Source organism: Piliocolobus tephrosceles, chromosome 16, assembly GCF_002776525.5.
Source record: "Piliocolobus tephrosceles isolate RC106 chromosome 16, ASM277652v3, whole genome shotgun sequence".
NCBI lineage: Eukaryota > Metazoa > Chordata > Mammalia > Primates > Cercopithecidae > Piliocolobus > Piliocolobus tephrosceles.
In genome coordinates, this window is record NC_045449.1 from 6,869,885 (window position 1) to 6,887,902 (window position 18,018).

The 18,018-nt window shown below is 51.7% G+C and overlaps 2 protein-coding genes across 6 annotated transcripts in view; both read right to left on the bottom strand.

Annotated features, from left to right (window-relative positions):
• The window catches only part of CLEC10A (C-type lectin domain containing 10A), a 117,619-nt gene that overhangs the window by 28,560 nt on the left and 71,041 nt on the right, over positions 1-18,018 (bottom strand). The gene's annotated exons all lie outside the window — the stretch shown is intronic.
• ASGR2 (asialoglycoprotein receptor 2) lies at positions 1,531-16,467 on the bottom strand. 5 transcript variants are annotated; one of them, XM_023184672.1, is made up of 9 exons: positions 16,393-16,467; positions 15,911-16,081; positions 10,470-10,586; positions 10,160-10,255; positions 9,532-9,603; positions 8,342-8,428; positions 8,111-8,262; positions 2,301-2,407; positions 1,531-1,949 (listed from the first exon to the last, which is right to left on the bottom strand). In XM_023184672.1, the coding sequence occupies exons 2-9, from the start codon at positions 16,035-16,037 to the stop codon at positions 1,784-1,786; spliced, it is 924 nt and encodes a 307-aa protein (XP_023040440.1). In that variant the 5' UTR covers positions 16,038-16,081; positions 16,393-16,467; the 3' UTR covers positions 1,531-1,783. The 5 variants fall into 5 exon arrangements, with proteins under 5 accessions (XP_023040440.1, XP_023040442.1, XP_023040441.1 ...); XM_023184675.1 differs by having other exon boundaries at positions 1,543-1,837; XM_023184674.1 differs by lacking the exons at positions 15,911-16,081; positions 16,393-16,467 and adding an exon at positions 11,549-11,686.

Below are 18,018 nucleotides of genomic sequence, written 5' to 3' on the forward strand. Positions count from 1 at the left end.
CTGTCGCCCAGGCTGGAGTGCAGTGGCATGATCTCAGCTCACTGCAAGCTCCGCCTCCCGGGTTCACACCATTCTGCTGCCTCAGCCTCCCGAGTAGCTGGGACTGCAGGCGCCCGCCACCACGCCAGGCTAATTTTTTGTATTTTTAGTAGAGACGGGGTTTCACCGTGGTCTTGATCTTCTGACCTCATGATCCGCCCGCCTCCGCCTCCCAAAGCGCTGGGATTACAGGCATGAGCCACCGCACCCAGCCTACGATTTTTTAAATTTAATCACAATCCTGTACATTTTGAAGTGGCCATCCTAGAAAATGTTGCAACTGAAAACTTGACCTATCACAAGGTTATGAGCAAAAAATTACTTTGAAACATTCTATGTGAAAACAAACAAACAAAAGTGGTAACTACTTGCCCCCACAGAGAATGATGACATAATGTATCCTACATCCCTACTTGGAATTCTCTACAGCTGCTAAATCCAAGGAGGTAAAACCTGCCAGGTAATGGCATAGATTAGATTAATGTCCACCAGGCACTGCGAAGCGTAACAGGCACTATGTAGTGACATAATATTGCATCTACTCATGCACACAGGAAAGGCTCTGGCAGGGGACATAGGAAAGAGTTGACTCTGGGGAGACGAGGGAGGACTGAGAGGACACTCATGTGTGTGTGTGTGTGTGTGTGTGTGACTTAAAACATTTTTTACTAATAGAATGTATTACTTCTATAATTTAAAAATTAAAAAATATGGGGCCAGGCCCGGTGGTTCATGCCTATAATCTCAGCACTTTGGGAGGCAGAGGCAGGCAGATCACCTGAGGTCAAGAGTTCGAGATCAGCCTGGCCAACATGGCGAAACCCTGTTTCTACTAAAAATACAAACATTAGCTGGGCGTGGTGGTGCATACCTGTAATCCCAGCTACTTGGGAGGCTGAGGCAGAAGAATCGCTTGAACCCGGGAGGTGGAGGTTGCAGTGAGCAGAGATTGCGCCACTGCATTCCAGTCTGGGCAACAGAGCAAGACTCCATAATTAATTAATTAAGGATGAACAATCTTTTTAAGGTCAGTTTCAGAATGTTCTTGGAGCGGGCATTTTGCCCAGTGTGGAGACTGTTGGTGACACCCTGTGTTGGAGATATGTCTGGATCTGCTTGGGGTCAAAAAGAGACAGCCATGGTGGTAAGAAAGTGACTCACCCATCCTCCTCTTCATGACCATCTTCCTTGAAGGCTGAGAGTGGAGCTGGGGTGGGCCCTGCGACCCAGTCTGGGGAGAACCCAACGGCAGAGAAAGATGCTTCCTTTGGGAGCCCTGGGAGCCAGGCGGACCCTCCAGCCACAGCCCAGCTGACCCCTTTCCCACCGGGGCCAGCCACTAAGCCTATCTGTTCCAAGCCCTGACCAATGTCCCTCGGGATTAGGGACCAAGGGGCAGCTGTCTGGGACGCACACCTTGCCTCTTCCACACTCTCCCCTCTCCCTCCCCTTTGCACGCTGTTTCTCAGTTCCCAATAACCAGGCCACAAAGAGATTCAAGCATTTCTTTCTTCCTTCCTACTCCATTGAAGAGGCTGACAACTATAATAATTACAATGAATTACAGAAGGAGGTGGGATCTCAGCCCTCCAGGGTCAGGGACTCTTAAACTACCTCCTTTCTCTCTTTGCTCAGCTCTTCCCCATACCCCCGTCTCAATGTTTCTTCCTTTCTTCAAAATCCTCAACAGAGAAGCCAGAGCTGGGCAGGTGTGGGGTATGGGTTAGACAGAGGTGTGCTGGGGTCAGGCTGCCTCGCCGGTGGCATTCCGCCTCTTCTCACACACCCAGCGGTGCACCTGCAGGCAGAAGTCATCGTTCCAGCGGCCATCCGGCCGGACTTCAACACAGTCTTCACTTCCACCCAGCTCATGCCCATGCCAATCATCTGGCTGAGTGACAGCCCAGTTCCTAAGGAGGCAAGAGAAAACTCAGACTCTGCCACGGTGGTAAGAAAGCAACTTACCCATCATCCTCCTCTTCACGACCATTTTCCTTGAAGGCTGAGAGTGGAGCTGGGGTGTGCCCTGCGACCCAGTCTGAGGAGAACCCAACCGCAGAGAAAGATGCTTCCTATCCCCAGTCCCAGCAACCCTCACCCCCAGCCCAGAAAAGCACAGCTTTGGAAGGGTTGGGAGTCTGGGGAGGAGAGGACTGGGGAATTTGGTCCCTGAGGGATGAGTCGGGGTGGCTTGGCATGAAAGGCCAAGGGGGCTGTCCCCAGAGAAATCTAACAAGGAGATGAGGGAAGAAGCCACTTACTTGTAGTTGTGCCTATAGTCTGTGCCATCCACCCATTTCCAGGAGCCATCACTGTCCGTGAGACCTATCCAGGTATTGAAGGGGTTCGTGTGTTGTACAATGAATTTCTGGAAACACAGGCGAGAAGGAAGCTTATAGTCTCTTGTGCCTTTATCCTCCCTCTATGCAGGCATGGAGCTGTGGCCCCCACTCAGTCTTCCCCAGCCTGATCTGCGCCCAGGCTGAAGCATCAGCTCCCAACAAGGCTGCTTCCTAGCTTTTTCTTCTGTCACTCTAGCTATTGTTCAGTGCACATTTGCTGGGCTAGACGTTGTGCTGTCTGTGCAAAGACGATCTCATTTAATCCTTAGAAGCCCTCTAAGATGGGCCCTGCAGTGACCACACTTTGCAGGGAGTTGCAGAGACAGAGAGCCAATCCTGCACCTGAGTTAGTGGCCACTGTCCCCTGTTCACAACCTTGGCCCGGTGTCCCCCTTCATTCCCAGCTTATGGCTCTACCCAAGCTCCGGTTCTCTCCCTGTCTTCTGCTCACAGCTTCGAACTCCTGGGATCCCGACCCTGGTCCCTGCTCTTACTGCCCCCCAGACCCCAGACCCACTAAAGATCTCAATTTCACTCGCCTCTCAAGTACCTCGGCCCCTGGTAGCTCTCACTTGTATGTGTGGCTGTCATTTCCTGAGATCTGTCAGGCCCAGGAGCTTCTAAGCTCGGACCCCATTATGATCCAGCTACATGGAGTCTGACAATGGGGGAAAATAGGAAGGCGCCTGGGGTGTGAGGAAGCAGCCCAGTCAGCCAGTTGACCGGGGCTTGGGTGAACGTGGCCTTCGAGCCTGCAGATAGCTCCCCGGGACTCACACACACCCACACTCCCAGCATGGTAGCCCCTCCAAGTGGCTTTCTCTTACACATACAGCTGTTCCTGGGGACCTAAGTCCTGCGGTTCAGTAGGGTAGGAGGGGAAGGTGTGGTCACCTCATTTTGTGGAGGAAGTGGAGGGATGGATCCGTTGAGCAACGTGCACACTTAACAATTCCCTCTGACAGCCTGTGAAGGGGCCCCAATAGTATTTGAAGGACAATTGCCTAATTCTACTTCCACTCTCTAGAAAAACAACTAAGGTTGCAGTTATTCACCTCATCTGATTGAGCACCAGAAACTGCGGCATCCCTAAATCCTGGAATCCCACGAATAGGACAATGTCCCATGCATGAAGGGGCAGCCCTGAGGCAGGTGAGGCTGCTCCCCAAATTCAGAGGAGTCAACGGAGTTGGAGAGAAAGTGCCTGGAGACACACTATGTGCTGCTACCTGCTGCCCTCCCTCCCATCACCACCAGAAACGGAACAACTGGCCTAGTGCGGTGGCTCACGCCTGGAATCCCAGCACTTTAGGAGGCTGAGGGGGGTGGATCACGAGGTCAGGAGATCGAGACCATCCTGGCTAACACGGTGAAACCCCATCTCTACTAAAACTACAAAAAATTAGCCGGGTGTAGTGGTGGGCACCTGTAGTCCCAGCTACTCGGGAGGCTGAGGCAGGAAAATGGTGTGAACCCGGGAGGCGGAGCTTGCAGTGAGCAGAGATGGCGTCACTGCACTCCAGCCTGGGCGACAGAGTGAGACTCCGTCTCAAAAAAAAAAAAAAAAGAAACGGAACAACTGAGCAGAGATTACAAATGAGCAGCATTCAGCCCTCTGTGTTAAAGACTGAGAGAAGGAATCAGATCGTGCCAGATGATCAGAGAAGACAGTCCAGGATAATTCATTCCCCCTTTCCTGGGTGAACCATAGGAAAGAAAGCATTGTGCCCATTCACAAAAGTAACAGAGAAAATCAACACGAAACTTACGCCCCCAAAAAGAAAGAGGAAGATGAGGTAGAAGAAAAAAGAATTGTGATATCAAAAAGAGAGGTGAAAAATAGACTTTGAAAAGAAGTTTTGTTTCAGAATATGAGGGGATGTTGGAGAACAGTTTCTTTACATACTCAAAAATTTTTAAAAAGAATAACATAAGGCCGGGCATGGTGGCTCAAGCCTGTAATCCCAGCATTTTGGGAGGCCGAGAGGGGCGGATCATGAGGTCAGGAGATTGAGACCATCCTGGCTAACACAGTGAAACCCCGTCTCTACTAAAAAATACAAAAAAAACTAGCCGGGCGAGGTGGCGGGCGCCTGTAGTCCCAGCTACTCAGGAGGCTGAGGCAGGAGAATGGTGTAAACCCGGGAGGCGGAGCTTGCAGTGAGCTGAGATCCGGCCACTGCACTCTAGCCTGGGCAATAGAGCGAGACTCCGTCTCAAAAAAAAAAAAAAAAAGAATGACATAAAACGTGAAAGAAGATATCAAAAAGAAAAAAAAGAGAGAGAGAGAGAACATGATAAGGAAAGGAACTGAAAAGAAAAGTTTGAGCTACATTAAAAAAAAAAAAAAAAGCCCAGGCATGGTGGCTCACGCCTGTAATCCCAGCCCTTTGGGAGGCCAAGGCAAATGAATCACCTGAGGTCGGGAATTGGAGACCAGTCTAACCAACATGGAGAAAACCCGTTTCTACTAAAAATACAAAATTAGCCAGGTGTGTTGGCGCATGCCTGTAACCCCAGCTACTTGGGAGGCTGAGGCAGGAGAATTGCTTGAACCTGGGAGGCAGAGGTTGCAGTGAGCCAAGATTGCACCATTGCACTCCAGCCTGGGCAACAGAGCGAGACTCAGTCTCAAAAGAAAAAAAAATTTTTTTTCAGATAAAACACTTAAGGAACCTAGGAAAGGAAAGACACAGACACATGGGAATAAGAGGTGTCCTGGTCTCCTCACTTTTCCTATGGAAGTTATACAAACTTTTAGTTTTCAAAGCCAATAATTTTCAGCCTATTAAAGTTATACAAACAATCACTGGAATAACTCTAAATAAACTACATAGCTTCCAAAATACCATAAAGGAGAAAACAAAAAGAACACCTCTCACATAGCAATTGTAAGAAATTAAAAAGCATGTAAAGCAGAAAAAAGAAAGGACTAGAATTAAACATAGCTATTAAAATATAAAGAAGACATTCACCTATTGAAAGAAAAGGTACTTATTAGATTTTAAACATCAAACACAAAACCTGCCAGGCACAGTTTTTGGATTACAGTGGCTCAGACACCTGTAATCCCAACACTTTGGGAGGCCCAGGCAGGTGAACCACTGGAGGCCAGGGGTTCAAAACCAGCCTGGGCAACATGGCGAAACACCGTCTCTATTAAAAATACAAATAACTACCCAGGTGTGGTGGTGTGCACCTGCAGTCCCAGCTACTCATGAGGCTGATGTTGGAGAATCCCTTGAGCCCGGGAGGCACAGGTTACAGTGAGCTGAGATCATGCCACTGCACACCAACCTGGGCAATCAGATCTTGTCTCAAAAACAAACAGAACAAAAAAGCTATACAGGAGAAATACCTTAAGCTTAGCTGCCCCGTGGTACCCTTCAGGGAATGATCCAGGATGAAGCCAAGATTAATTTAAATCAGTTTTTTTTTTTTTTTTTGAGTCTGAGTCTCACACCGTCGCCCAGGCTGGAGCATAATGGCATGATCTTGGCTCACCGCAACCTCTGCCTCCCAGGTTCAAGTGATTCTCCTGCCTCAGCCTCCCAAGTAGCTGGGATTACAGGCACCCGCCACCATGCCCAGCTAATTTTTGTATATTTAGTAGAGACGGGGTTTCACCATTTTGGCCAGGCTGGTCTTAAACTCCTGACTTCATGATCCGCCTGTCTCGGCCTCCCAAAGTGCTGGGATTACAGGTGTGATCCACTGCACCCGGCCTAAATCAGCACTTTTAAGGGTGAGATCCAGGAGTCGATATTTTTTTTTTTAACTCTTGAAGAAATTACAATGTATAGTCAAGACTTAGAATCATTAATTTAAAACAGAGATTTGAAAAGGTAAGAAACGAAAGGATAGACAGAGATACAGCAAGCAAATGCAAGTGAAAAAAAAAATCAAGGACTGTGGTATTTATATATCAGATAAATTCAAGGCAAAAAGCATTAAGTGGGCCACATGTTGGCTTCATAATGACAAAAGCATCATCCACCATGAAGCATCATCCACCATGAAGTCGTAGTGGCCATGAGCTTACTGTGTGCCAGATCACAGAGCACTGAGATCTTAGGTTGAACTTCATGAAACTGACATTTGTATAGGTCAAAACTGATTAAATGCTGGCAAGTTCAACCTGACCAGTAAAGCAAAATATGTTCGTACTCACTCTATGCTGTAAAGCACTAACAGAGCCTGATGTAATGCAAACAATACATATATTCTGGCCCCCGTATCACATGGCTTAACTACTGTGGCATTAACATATTTCCAAGTTCACGCCAAGCACAGTAGCTCACACCTGGAATCCCAGCACTTTAGGAGGCTGAGGTGGGCCGGTCACTTGAGGTCAGGAGTTCAAGACCAGCCTGGCCAAAATGGTGAAACCCTGTCTCTACTAAACATACAAAAATTAGCCGGGCATGGTGGCATGAACCTGTAATCCCAGCTACTCAGGAGGCTGAGGCAGGAGTATCACTTAAACCCAGGAGGCGGAGGTTGCAATGAGCTGAGATCGCGCCATTGCACTCCAGCCTGAGCAACAAGAGTGAAACTCTGTCTCAAAAAAAACTTCCAAGTTCATACAGAACAAGGCCCTCATAGACCCCACAGTACCAAGGCAGCACGTAGCGGTTGAAAACACTGGCTAAAGCAGCTGTGTGGGTCTCAATTGTGGCCCCATCTCTCGCTAGCTGTGTGACAAGTTACTTAACATCTCTGTCCCTTAGTGCGGACATCCTCCCTTCCCTCATACTGGGAAAAATATGAGCGCCTGTGCCCTGGGACCGTGGGATTTGAAGAAGTGAAAGTATGAAAGCACATAGTAAGTGCTCAGTAAATGTTACCATTATTACCCTCCTTTTCCAAAACTGTCCTGTCTATTCTAATGGGCTGATTCTTCTCCGTGAACTTTGCTCTCTGGCAGCAGCCATGGGAAGGGGAGACAGAGCACCTTGGAGGGAACCGGTCACCCTCTGCGGGTGAGTCACGGGGTTCCTGCCTGCTGGGTTCCCTTCATCCACGTGACCAGCACTCCGAAGGCCAGCATAGCAAGAAGGAACTCTCACTGCCTTTCCTGTGTTCTCCGCCCTGTCCTGGCCCCTTTGGTCATCCTGTCTCGCATTCTGTCTCCTGACCTGCTCCACATCACCTGGTTGCCTGGCTCCTGTCTCTTTGTCGAGCTCCAGGCTGCAAACTCCCACCTCTTAAAATCAACGGCTGCTTTAGATCAGAAAGCTGAACATAGTTAAAAAAAAAAAAAAAAAAAAGATTCAATGTCTGTTTCACTGAACCTGCCAGAGCTCTACCACAATTCTGCTTCTGGACTCTTTTTTCAGATTCAAAGGATAGGCCGGGCGCAGTGGCTCACGCCTGTAATCCCAGCACTTTGGGAGGCCGAGACGGGCGGATCACGAGGTCAGGAGATTGAGACCAGCCTGGCTAACATGGTGAAACCCCGTCTCTACTAAAAATACAAAAAATTAGCCGGGTGTGGTGGCGGGTGCCTGTAGTCCCAGCTACACGGGAGGCTGAGGCAGAAGAATGGCGTGAATCCAGGAGGCGGAGCTTGCAGTGAGCCAAGATCGCACCACTGCACTCCAGCTTGGGTGACAGAGCGAGACTCCATCTCAAAAAAAAAAAAAAAAAGGGATAAAATAAGCCTGATCCAGCCTCCCAGAGCCGGCCTTCCAAGGGCTTCCTCCTGCCTGGGGGAAGCATGGCCTCACCTGCTCCTCCCACGAGTTGATGACCACCAGGTGTGAGTTCTCCAGCTGGCAGTACTTTTCTGCCTCGGCCCAGGCCTTCCCGGAGCGAGAGAACCAGTAGCAGCTGCCTTGGTGCTCCACCCAGTTGACAGGGCAGCAGGTCCTTTGGGAGCCTGAGGGGGCAGGGGGCAGGGGGATGAGATCTAGCCGGAGGGGCAGGCACACTGGGCCTGGAGACAGCCCCACCCCTACCGTTGCTGTGGAGGAGCTCCATCTGGCAGGCCACGAAGCGCAGGTCCACGGGGAAGTGCTTCAGATGGAGGAGCAGGATGTCATGATCTAGGACAGACAGGCTGAAAGTGAGGCCAGCAGGTGCGGTCCCCACCTGCCAGGCTCCAGCCTGTGGCTGGGGAAGCACATACACCCACAGACACGTACACCATGCATAGACCACACCACACAGCATACCACACACACACACATACACCACAGACACATACCACACATAGACCACACCACACACCACACACTACACCACACACACACACACACACACACACTACACATAGACCACACCACACACCATACCCCACAAACACATGCCACAGACACATACACCATGTATAGACCACACCATATACTACACCACACACATACACACTCACACCACACACCCACCCCACAGACATGTATACTATGCATAGATCACACCACACCACACACATGCACACAAACCACAGACAGACCACATACCATACCATACACACACCCCACAGACATGTATACCACACATAGACCACACCACACACACCAGACACGTATACCACACATAGACCACATACACAGACCCGTCACACACACTCAGACATGCCACCCAGACCACATACATACATACACATATATACCACACCACACATGCACACATACCAACACATACACCCACCACACATACATATGCACACACCCCCACATAGACAGAGACACGCCATACACACACTACAGATACAATACACAGACCCATCACACACACATATACAGACACACACAAATACACACATACACCACACCACACACAGATCCATCACACACACAAATACACCAAGAGACAACCACACATCACATGCATACACACACACACACCATACCACACACAGACCCATCACACACACACCACACACGTACACACACATATACACCACACTACACGCCACACACAGACCCATCACACACACACCACCACACACGTACACACACAACACACACACATATACACCACACTACACACCACACACAGATTCATGACATACCACATCACACATACGGAGACACAGATACACACGCTTGCAGGCACACACACGCACGCACACACACATGCACACTACACACACGCCACACACGTACACATGCACGCACATGCACACACACCCCAGAGGCTCTCTGACCTGCTTTCAGGTCCTGCTGCTGTTTCTCCAACTTGTCTCCTAGGGATGTGATCTTGTCACCCACGCTGCCTCCTGAAAGCGGAAAGCCAGCTGTTTCGCCGCTGAGCATCCCTCCGTCTTTATGCTGCTGGGGCACCAGGGGGCCACTGCCTCGTCCTGGGCGTTGCAGGCATCCACCTGCTGGCCTCCTTGACCCCACCCAGGCTCCCTGCACTGCCACAGTGGCTCAGGCCACTCTCCTGCTTCAATCCCTCCAAAGGGTCCCCATTTTCTCAAAATAAAGCCTCACTGTGTCAGCACAGCTCACCTGCGTGGCCCGGCCCCTCCCCACCTCTCTGGCCACCCCTTATCGGCCTCCCGCTCCGATGGGCTCCTGCCACACTCGATTTGCTCACAGGCCCAAGACATGGTGACTTCCTCACCTCCAGGTGTCGCAGATCCAACCTCACCACCTGGCACTAGCCTCCTCCGTCCCCACCTGCCTCCTTCCTGTACATCCCCCAGGGCTCCTGGATGCCTTGCCCAGCCTGCACCCCCACAAGCACCCCACACAGCCCTGTTGCAGACTCAGCACTGAGCCCAGCAAACCTGTGCGGATAAACGAGAGCCCAGCCGTCCAGCCCCTCACCGTGGGTGCCGAGAGCATGGACCTCCATCAGCGTGCTCGAGGAGAAGTTGCTGAAAGCTTCCTTCAGGCTCCGCAGCTCTGCTTGCAGCTGTGCACCTTGTCAGGAGGCAGTGGGGGCAGGATGAGGTGGAGGGGCTGTGTCCCCATCACCGTCTGTGTGACCGGCCCCTCAATGGCCCCGCATTTGCCCCAGCTTGTGCTCCATCCCGCCTCCATCCCTTCCCCTCCCATCACCCCGTCACTGCCTGCTACTGCCCGTGTCTCTTTCCCCCTCCCCTTGCCCATCCCTGCTGGCCCCTGTGACCCTCACTTTGGGACCCGATCACACAGATGGCCACCAGCAGCAGGATGTTGAAGCTCAGGGCAAGCAGACTGAAGCGGACCATGGAGCAGAGACGCTGTGCCAGGGGCTGGGCAGGAGGTGGCCCTGTGGGAGAGGGGCATAGGAGCTGGAGGGTAAAGGCAGGGTGCCAAAGCCTGAGGAGGCATAACCTGGGTGGAGGGATTAGTTGGGGCCAAGGGGGAGTCATCGCAGGCTTTGACCCCAGCATTTGAGCATTACACACACACCCTTACACATTCGCACCCATATTACCATGCACAAATATACACACGCAGCTACCCTGGTGCACACACACCCATGCACACGACTCAGGATATCCACATCAGCTGTGTGCAAAGCCCGGATCCTGGAGCTAGGGGACTGGGAGCCACAGAGGAGCTGGGGGACAGACCAGCCCTGCCTAGGCACACATCCTGAGACGGGGGACGTGTGAATGGTTGTCCTCCTATCCAGCCAGTGGCAGAGGCCTCCAGATCATCTCCGACCTTAGTCTCAGCTCTTCTAAGGCCCCTGTCCCCTCAGATTGGAGACTCCAGCAGCTGGGCCCTGTGTTCTTCCTAAAATCCATACTGGAACAATCCTTCCCCTCCCAAAATTCCACTGAGATCCTTAAATCTGGGTCATTCCACCATAGCCCACTCTCCAAGCACAACCCTCCAGGTCCCACCTGTTGTCCTCATCCCCCACCACGCAAGGCCTCCTCCCCAGCGCCCTCTGCCCTCGCTCCCCTAGAAACCTCGTTCCATACTAAATTTGCTCCCCTCAGCCCGAGGTCATCTCACAGGTACCTCTCCCGCCCCTTGATCCATCTGCACCCTGATAGCACTGACACACACATTCACATGCCCTCACAAACTCACACGCATTCACACACTCTCACACATTGCTCACTTCACTCAAAAACACACATTGGCACACACTCAAGACCATGCTCTGCTGTACCCACTCTCACATGTGGTACCCATGCTAATGCACACATTCATACGCCCTCCCACACACACACACCAACACGCACCTGACACACCCACTCACGTACACTCACACACCCACATCTTCCTGCACACAGAGCTGGGCTCCCCCTCTGCTGCCTCCAGGCCCAGAGCAGCGCCAGTTGTCCCAGCCCTGAGCTCCCGTCTGTGCAGCATCCATCTGCAAACAGAACACCTTCCTGGCCTCGGACCCTGACTCTGTGGACTTCCCTGTCTTCTCATTCTTATCATCCCTCACCCAGCACGACCACATCCTGGGGAGGCTCAGTCAGGGGCCCAGATCTTCCTCCCCAGGTCACTTCCTGCCACTGTCCTGAGTCAGACACTGCCCCTGTAAGTGACTCTCCATAACTCTTCATCTTTTGCACACCAATGACTTCCACCTTCCCCCAGCTGCAGCCACACTCAGGACCCCATTCGACCCAGGGAGGCCTCTGACACCTCCACTGCCCACTCCCGCTCTGAGCACAGCCCCACCCGCCCTCTCACTGCCCCCATTACTTCCTCCGAGGCCTTCGCTTTCCTCTCCATCCAGAAGCGTTCCGGGACCACGGTGTTCCCCACCAAGCTGGCCCTCCACGGATGGGTCCCTGACTGTTGTCTTCAGCACCCTCCACTCAGAGGGCCCTGTCCTGCTTCCCAGTCAGACTTACCAACTCCCAACGCTGGGTCAGCCCAGCAACGTCTCGGTATATCCACCCTGAAACCAGACTGCCCACAGGGCAGCCCAGCTGTGCCTCCAGGTAGCTCTGAGATCACGTACGAGCATTCAGTTTCTCCGTGCTTCCATTGTCTCATGTGTAAAATGGAGATCACAGTCCTAGCTACCCGATTGGATTGCTCAGATAATTAGATGAGTTAAAATACGTAACGTGCTTCTTAGGCAAGTTTGAACTTAACAGACAGGGTCTGCCCAAGATTGGAGGATTCCTTCTCTCCCCAGAGACAATCAAAACAAAACAGACAACTGTAGAACATGACAGCTTTCAAGATGCTGGACATCAGGCAAGGAGGAGTAAAGATCCCTGAGGGATAAGAAGCAAACGAGATGAGCCCCCCCCGATCTCCCCAGCTTATTGCTTGGAGAGAGTCTGCAGGTTACAGGCCAGGAAAGGGAAGTTCAGGCAGAGCCCAAGAGACTCCCCATGTTGAGGAGATGGAGCTGAGAGTCTGAGGAGACCAAAACAAGAGTTCAGACGATCAAACTAACTCTAAGTTACTTAACCGCATCCCAGAACAAAGCTCAAGAACATTTAGAGGAATACACAAATATCCAGCACCCAACAAGGTGAAATTGACAATGTCAGGCAGCCAATAGAAGATTACAAGGCATACAATGAAACGGGAAAACGCAACGCATAAGGAGGAGGTTCGTAAATTTCAAAAGCGATCCAGAACTGACACGGATGCTAGAATTAGCAGACAAGGACGGTAAAACAGGTACTATAGCCATACCCCCATTATGTTCAAAAAATTAAGTAGAATTGTGGAAGATATTTAAACGTCCCCAGGTGAATTTCTAGAGATGAAAACTACAATGTCTGAAATGAAAAAACACACTGGCCGGGCGCGGTGGCTCACGCCTGGAATCCCAGCACTTTGGGAGGCCAAGGCAGGCGAATCACGAGGTCAGGAGATCGAGACCATCCTGGCTAACACAGTGAAACCCTGTCTCTACTAAAAATACAAAAAATTAGCTGGGCATGGTGGCGGGCGCCTGTAGTTCCAGCTACTCGGGAGGCTGAGGCAGAAGAATGGCGTGAACCCGGGAGGCGGAGCTGGCAGTGAGCTGAGATCACACCACTGCACTCCAGCCTGGTGACAGAACGAGACTCCGTCTCAAAAAGAAAAAGAAAAGAAAAGAAAAGAAAAAACACACTGGACGGAAATAATGGAAGATGAGAAATGTGTAAGAAAAATTTAGGGCCAGGCACTGTGGATCACATCTGTAATCCCAGCACTTTGGGAGGTCGAGGCGGGGGGATCACTTGAGCCCAGGAGTTCAAGACTAGTCTGGGCAGCATGGCAAAACTCCTTTACATGGCAAAACCATCTCTACAAAAAAAAAATTTTCAATTATCCAGGTGTGGTGGCACATGAAACCCACATGCTACATGGGAGGCTGAAGTGGAAGGATCGTTTGAGCTCAGAAGTCAAGGCCACGGTGAGTTGTGATCGAGCAGCTGCACTCCAGCCTGGGCAACAGAGTGAGATATGGGGAGGGGGGGAAGGAGGGAGAGAGAAAGAGAGAAAGAGAGAAAGAGAGAAGGGAGGGAAGGAAGAAAAAGCAAAGGAGAGGAGAGGAGGGGATGGGGGAGGGGAGGGGCAGCGGGAAGGGAAGGAGAAAGGGAAGGGGAAGGGGAAAATTTAGTTAACTTTAAGAACATCTATAACTCTATAAAATGAAACACTGGGAGAAAAAAAGAATAAAAAATAGAGCATGGGTGAGCTGCGGGACCATTCCTACATGCATAATTGAAGTCTTTAAAAGAAAAAGGGGTAACAGAAAAAAATCAAGTGCTGGGAGGAGCGGAAGATGCGCCCTGGTGAGCCACTGATCAGTGTCAGCTCACATGATGACACTGCCCCAGCCCGCACCACCCAGGCGGCTGGAGAGAAACGCAGTGACTTGGCTGCATCCCTTCAGACAGCCCCTCACTGGTGTCCCTCAGTCCATTCAAGAGAGCTCGCTCTCCCATTAATTTCAGAAATCCTGGCCTCTCTCCAAGCCTCCTGCTCAAACTCTAAATTCTCTCACCCTCAGAAGATTCAGCAGCATTCAATATTCTTTCTGAGTGTTCACTATGTAGCGGGCGCCGTGTGGGCACTGGAGTTGCAGAGGAGAGTGAGGCAGACAGGGCCTCTGCCTGTGGGGCCACCGCCTGTTGAGAAGTCCAGCCAGCCTACTACAGGGAAAGGAGACGTTACGGGTGTTCCTGAGTGCTCCCCAGAGGGACCACCTGTCCCTCTTGTGCCATGCCCTGCCCTGCCCAGCACCAGCCCTCGCTCGGCTGGCCAGCCTCAGGAAGGAGGAGTCCCTTCTCCTACCCCAACTAACCAATCCCCTTCCTAAGCTCCAAGCCCCTGCCCCCCCTGCCTCCATGGAACCCGGCTCCACCATCAGCACCCACACACCTGACACTCCTCCATCCCTGGCTCTTGCCCTTCTGCCTAGAACTACTCAGATCTCTCTCGCCTTAAAATCTTTTCCCACCAGCCTGGGCAACATAGCAAGACCCCATCTCTCCAAAAAAAAGTTTTAATTTGCCAGGCACAGTGGTGCACACCTGTAAGCCCTAACTACTTGGGAGGCTGAGGTGGGAGGATGGCTTGAGCCTAGGAGTTCGAGGTTGCAATGAGCTATGATGCTGCCACTACACTCCTGTCTCTAAAAAAAAATTTCCAAGAAACTTGGATCCTTCAGTCAAGATTTATTAGAGAAGGATCCAGGGAAGGGTCTTGGGAGATAGGGGGAGCAGGAATCTTCCAGGATCTCTCTGTGCTCATGTCCCCTACCCACCCCAACTCTCCCCACCTCTACACACACATGCACACATACACACACATAAACACACACACTCACATGCACAACATACACACACAACATACACAACACACACACTCACAGAACATACACACACAACACACACTCGCACAACATACACACACAACATACATGCACTCACACAACATACACACAAAATATACACACACAACATACACAACACACACACACAACATACACAACATACACACACAAAACATACAACATACAGAACACACACTCACAGAACATACACACAACACACACTCACACAACATACACACACAACATACATGCACTCACACAACATACACAACAGTACTCACACAACATACACAACATACACAACACATACACACAACATACAGAACACACACTCACAGAACATACACACGCAACACACTCGCACAACACACACAACACACATGCACTCACACAACATACACACACATACACACAACACACGCTCTCACACACATACACTCACATACACAACATATACACGCTCACATAACACACACAACATATGCACGCTCTCATGCACATACACACACACACAACATTCCCTCACACACACGAGTCCCAGCTGACTCTGCGTTCCTCACAGGCACATACATGCACCGGCACACACGGGGACACGTGTTCTTGGGTTGGGAGAAGGGCAGGAAGTTATCTTCCAGATCTCCCCACACATCTGGGCACACGCCTTTCCCGGGGTCCGGGGGTAGACAGGAAGGTGAGGTGAGGGGACAAGCGGGGGTGCCGGGCCCTCCTCAGTCCCTGTTCACAGAGTGGGTGCGGTACAGACCTCAAAGGGACAAAGCGATGGCGAGCTGAGACAGAGGGGAGCGAAGCCACAGAAACTGCACACTTGCCTTTCAAAGACGGATTTCCTCTCCTGGGATTCAGCTCGCGAGGCCCTGGCCCCTCGCCTCGGTGGAAAGGATGGTCATTTTCCTCCGAGCTCAGCTGCTGGATATCTTGAAAGTCCTTGGCCATCATGGGGCCTGGACTGGAGCTGGGCTGGGCTGAGGTTGCTCTGAGGGCTGGGGCGGGGGCAGAGGTGCAGAGTCACGTGGAGGCTGACTACGGGGCGGAACGCAGGGTCAGAGGGGGTCGGGGTGGTGGCCTGCGTTGGATCTGAGGTTGGCAGGGGGTTTGGACTGAGGTTTGAAATCCCGCTGGGTCCTGTCCCTTCTCAGGAGACCTCTTGGGCCTTGATCTGGCCAGGAGACCCCTCCCCACGCTCATGGATCAGACCACCCCACAGTTTCCCACGGGGTCCTCCCCGTCCCTGAACTAAGGCCTCCTTGTTCCCAAACATCCTCGTCCCAGTTGCCTCCCCAGCCTCAGTCACCTGTGAGAGGTGTGGAGAGCCGACACCCGGCTCCTGCAGGCAATCCCGGCCTTGGCCAAGGAGGAGTTAAAGCCAGGAGAACTGGGGCAGGTGGAGCTCATAGAGGAGAGGAGCGTGGAGGAGGGGCTGGTCCAGGCAAGGCCTGCACCGGAGGGTCTGAGTGTCCAAGTTCTAACCTGGCACCTCCTGGCCTGGGACTTTGGACAGTAAACAGAAGAGGAAACAGAGCTGTAATTCATTTGTGGGGTGGGGGCAGGGGATGGGGCCATCTCTGTTCTTATTCCCAGAGACGGGGCGTCCCCTGGGCTGCCCTCAACTCCACATGCCACTCACCCCATTCATTGCACCATTTGGAAGAGGTGCCAGGCCAGGAGCGGCTGGGGTGCAGTTTACCGTTTCCCTTTGTTCCTCCCTCTTTCACTTCCTGCCTCTGTATTTCCCAGAACTGTGAGTGTCTCCAAATATCCCTGACCAGGATCAGAGGGACTGGTTCTCTACTCTTGCCCAATTCAGCATCTGAGCCACAGACCCCAGCTTCCTGTGGGCTCGGCCACCGGACTCTCAGCTCTGGCCCTACTTGCTTCACCCTTCCGGGGAGTAAAGTCCCTCAAATCCAGAAACTGCAGCAGGAGGAGGAAGGGGCTTTGCAGAAAAACAGCTCTCCTTGCAGGAGGAATCCAACCTCACAGAACCCCGTCTGGCCCAGACCCTGCCCCGGCCCAGGCAACACAGACACTGTCCTCAGGCCCAGCCACTGCCCTAAATTCTCCAAGGTGTTTCCTCATTTATCACAGCACAACACCTGCTACGAGGCAGGACTTCTGCTATTCCCATTTCACAGGGGAGGAAGCGGAGCCTCGGAGAGATGAGGCAACTTGCTCTAGGTGGAGGCCCAGGTGAGTAGAGAAACTGGGAAGGCAAAATGGAGTCAAGAGGGGAAAATAACATATAACAAAAGGTCTGGCCAGGCGCGGTGGCTCACACCTGTCATCCCAGCATTTTGGGAGGCCGAGACGGGTGGATCACCTGAGGTCAGGAGTTTGAGACCATCCCAGCCAACATGGTGAAACCCCTGTCTCTACTAAAATACAAAAATTAGCTGGGCGTGATGGCAGGCGCCTGTAATCCCAGCTACTCAGGAAGCTGAGGCAGGAGAATCGATTGAACCTGGGAGGTGGAGGTTGCAGGGAGCCGAGATCACGCCACTGCACTCCAGCCTGGGCAACACGAGAGAAACTCCATCTCAAAAAAAAACAAAAAGGAAGAAGAAAAGAAAAGAAAAAAAAAGAAGAGTCTTCATGGTCCTACGAAGAAAACTGGCTTCCATGAACCAAGGAGCGTGATTCACTAACTGTTTGCACTTGTGCTAACAATAGCTCGGGAAAGGAAACACAGTTTTTGTGCATGATATTCTGACCCTCACCAAACTTGGGCTGCTGGATACAGGCAGGGTTTCTCTTACAAAGCTGCCCATGTGTCCCCTGGTGCCAAAAAGGAATTCAAACAGAGGCCTTTTCTGTTCTTGTAACTTTCTGACCCACATAGGAAGTAGCCACACCCCAGTACCCTGACATTCCCACCCAGCCCCCAGGCAGTGGCAGCCCTTTGACTGCAACCCACTGTGAG

What these genes read in the sequence shown, in the direction of transcription:
- ASGR2 (XM_023184672.1), bottom strand. Translation starts at nt 16,037, where the DNA reads ATGATGGCCAAGGACTTTCAAGATATCCAGCAGCTGAGCTCGGAGGAA. An exon ending in GCAGCAGGACCTGAAAGCAG is followed by an intron (nt 8,429 to 9,531) that starts GTCAGAGAGCCT and finishes TGTCTGTCCTAG; the next exon opens with ATCATGACATCCTGCTCCTC. An exon ending in GACTATAGGCACAACTACAA is followed by an intron (nt 1,950 to 2,300) that starts GTAAGTGGCTTC and finishes TTGCCTCCTTAG; the next exon opens with GAACTGGGCTGTCACTCAGC.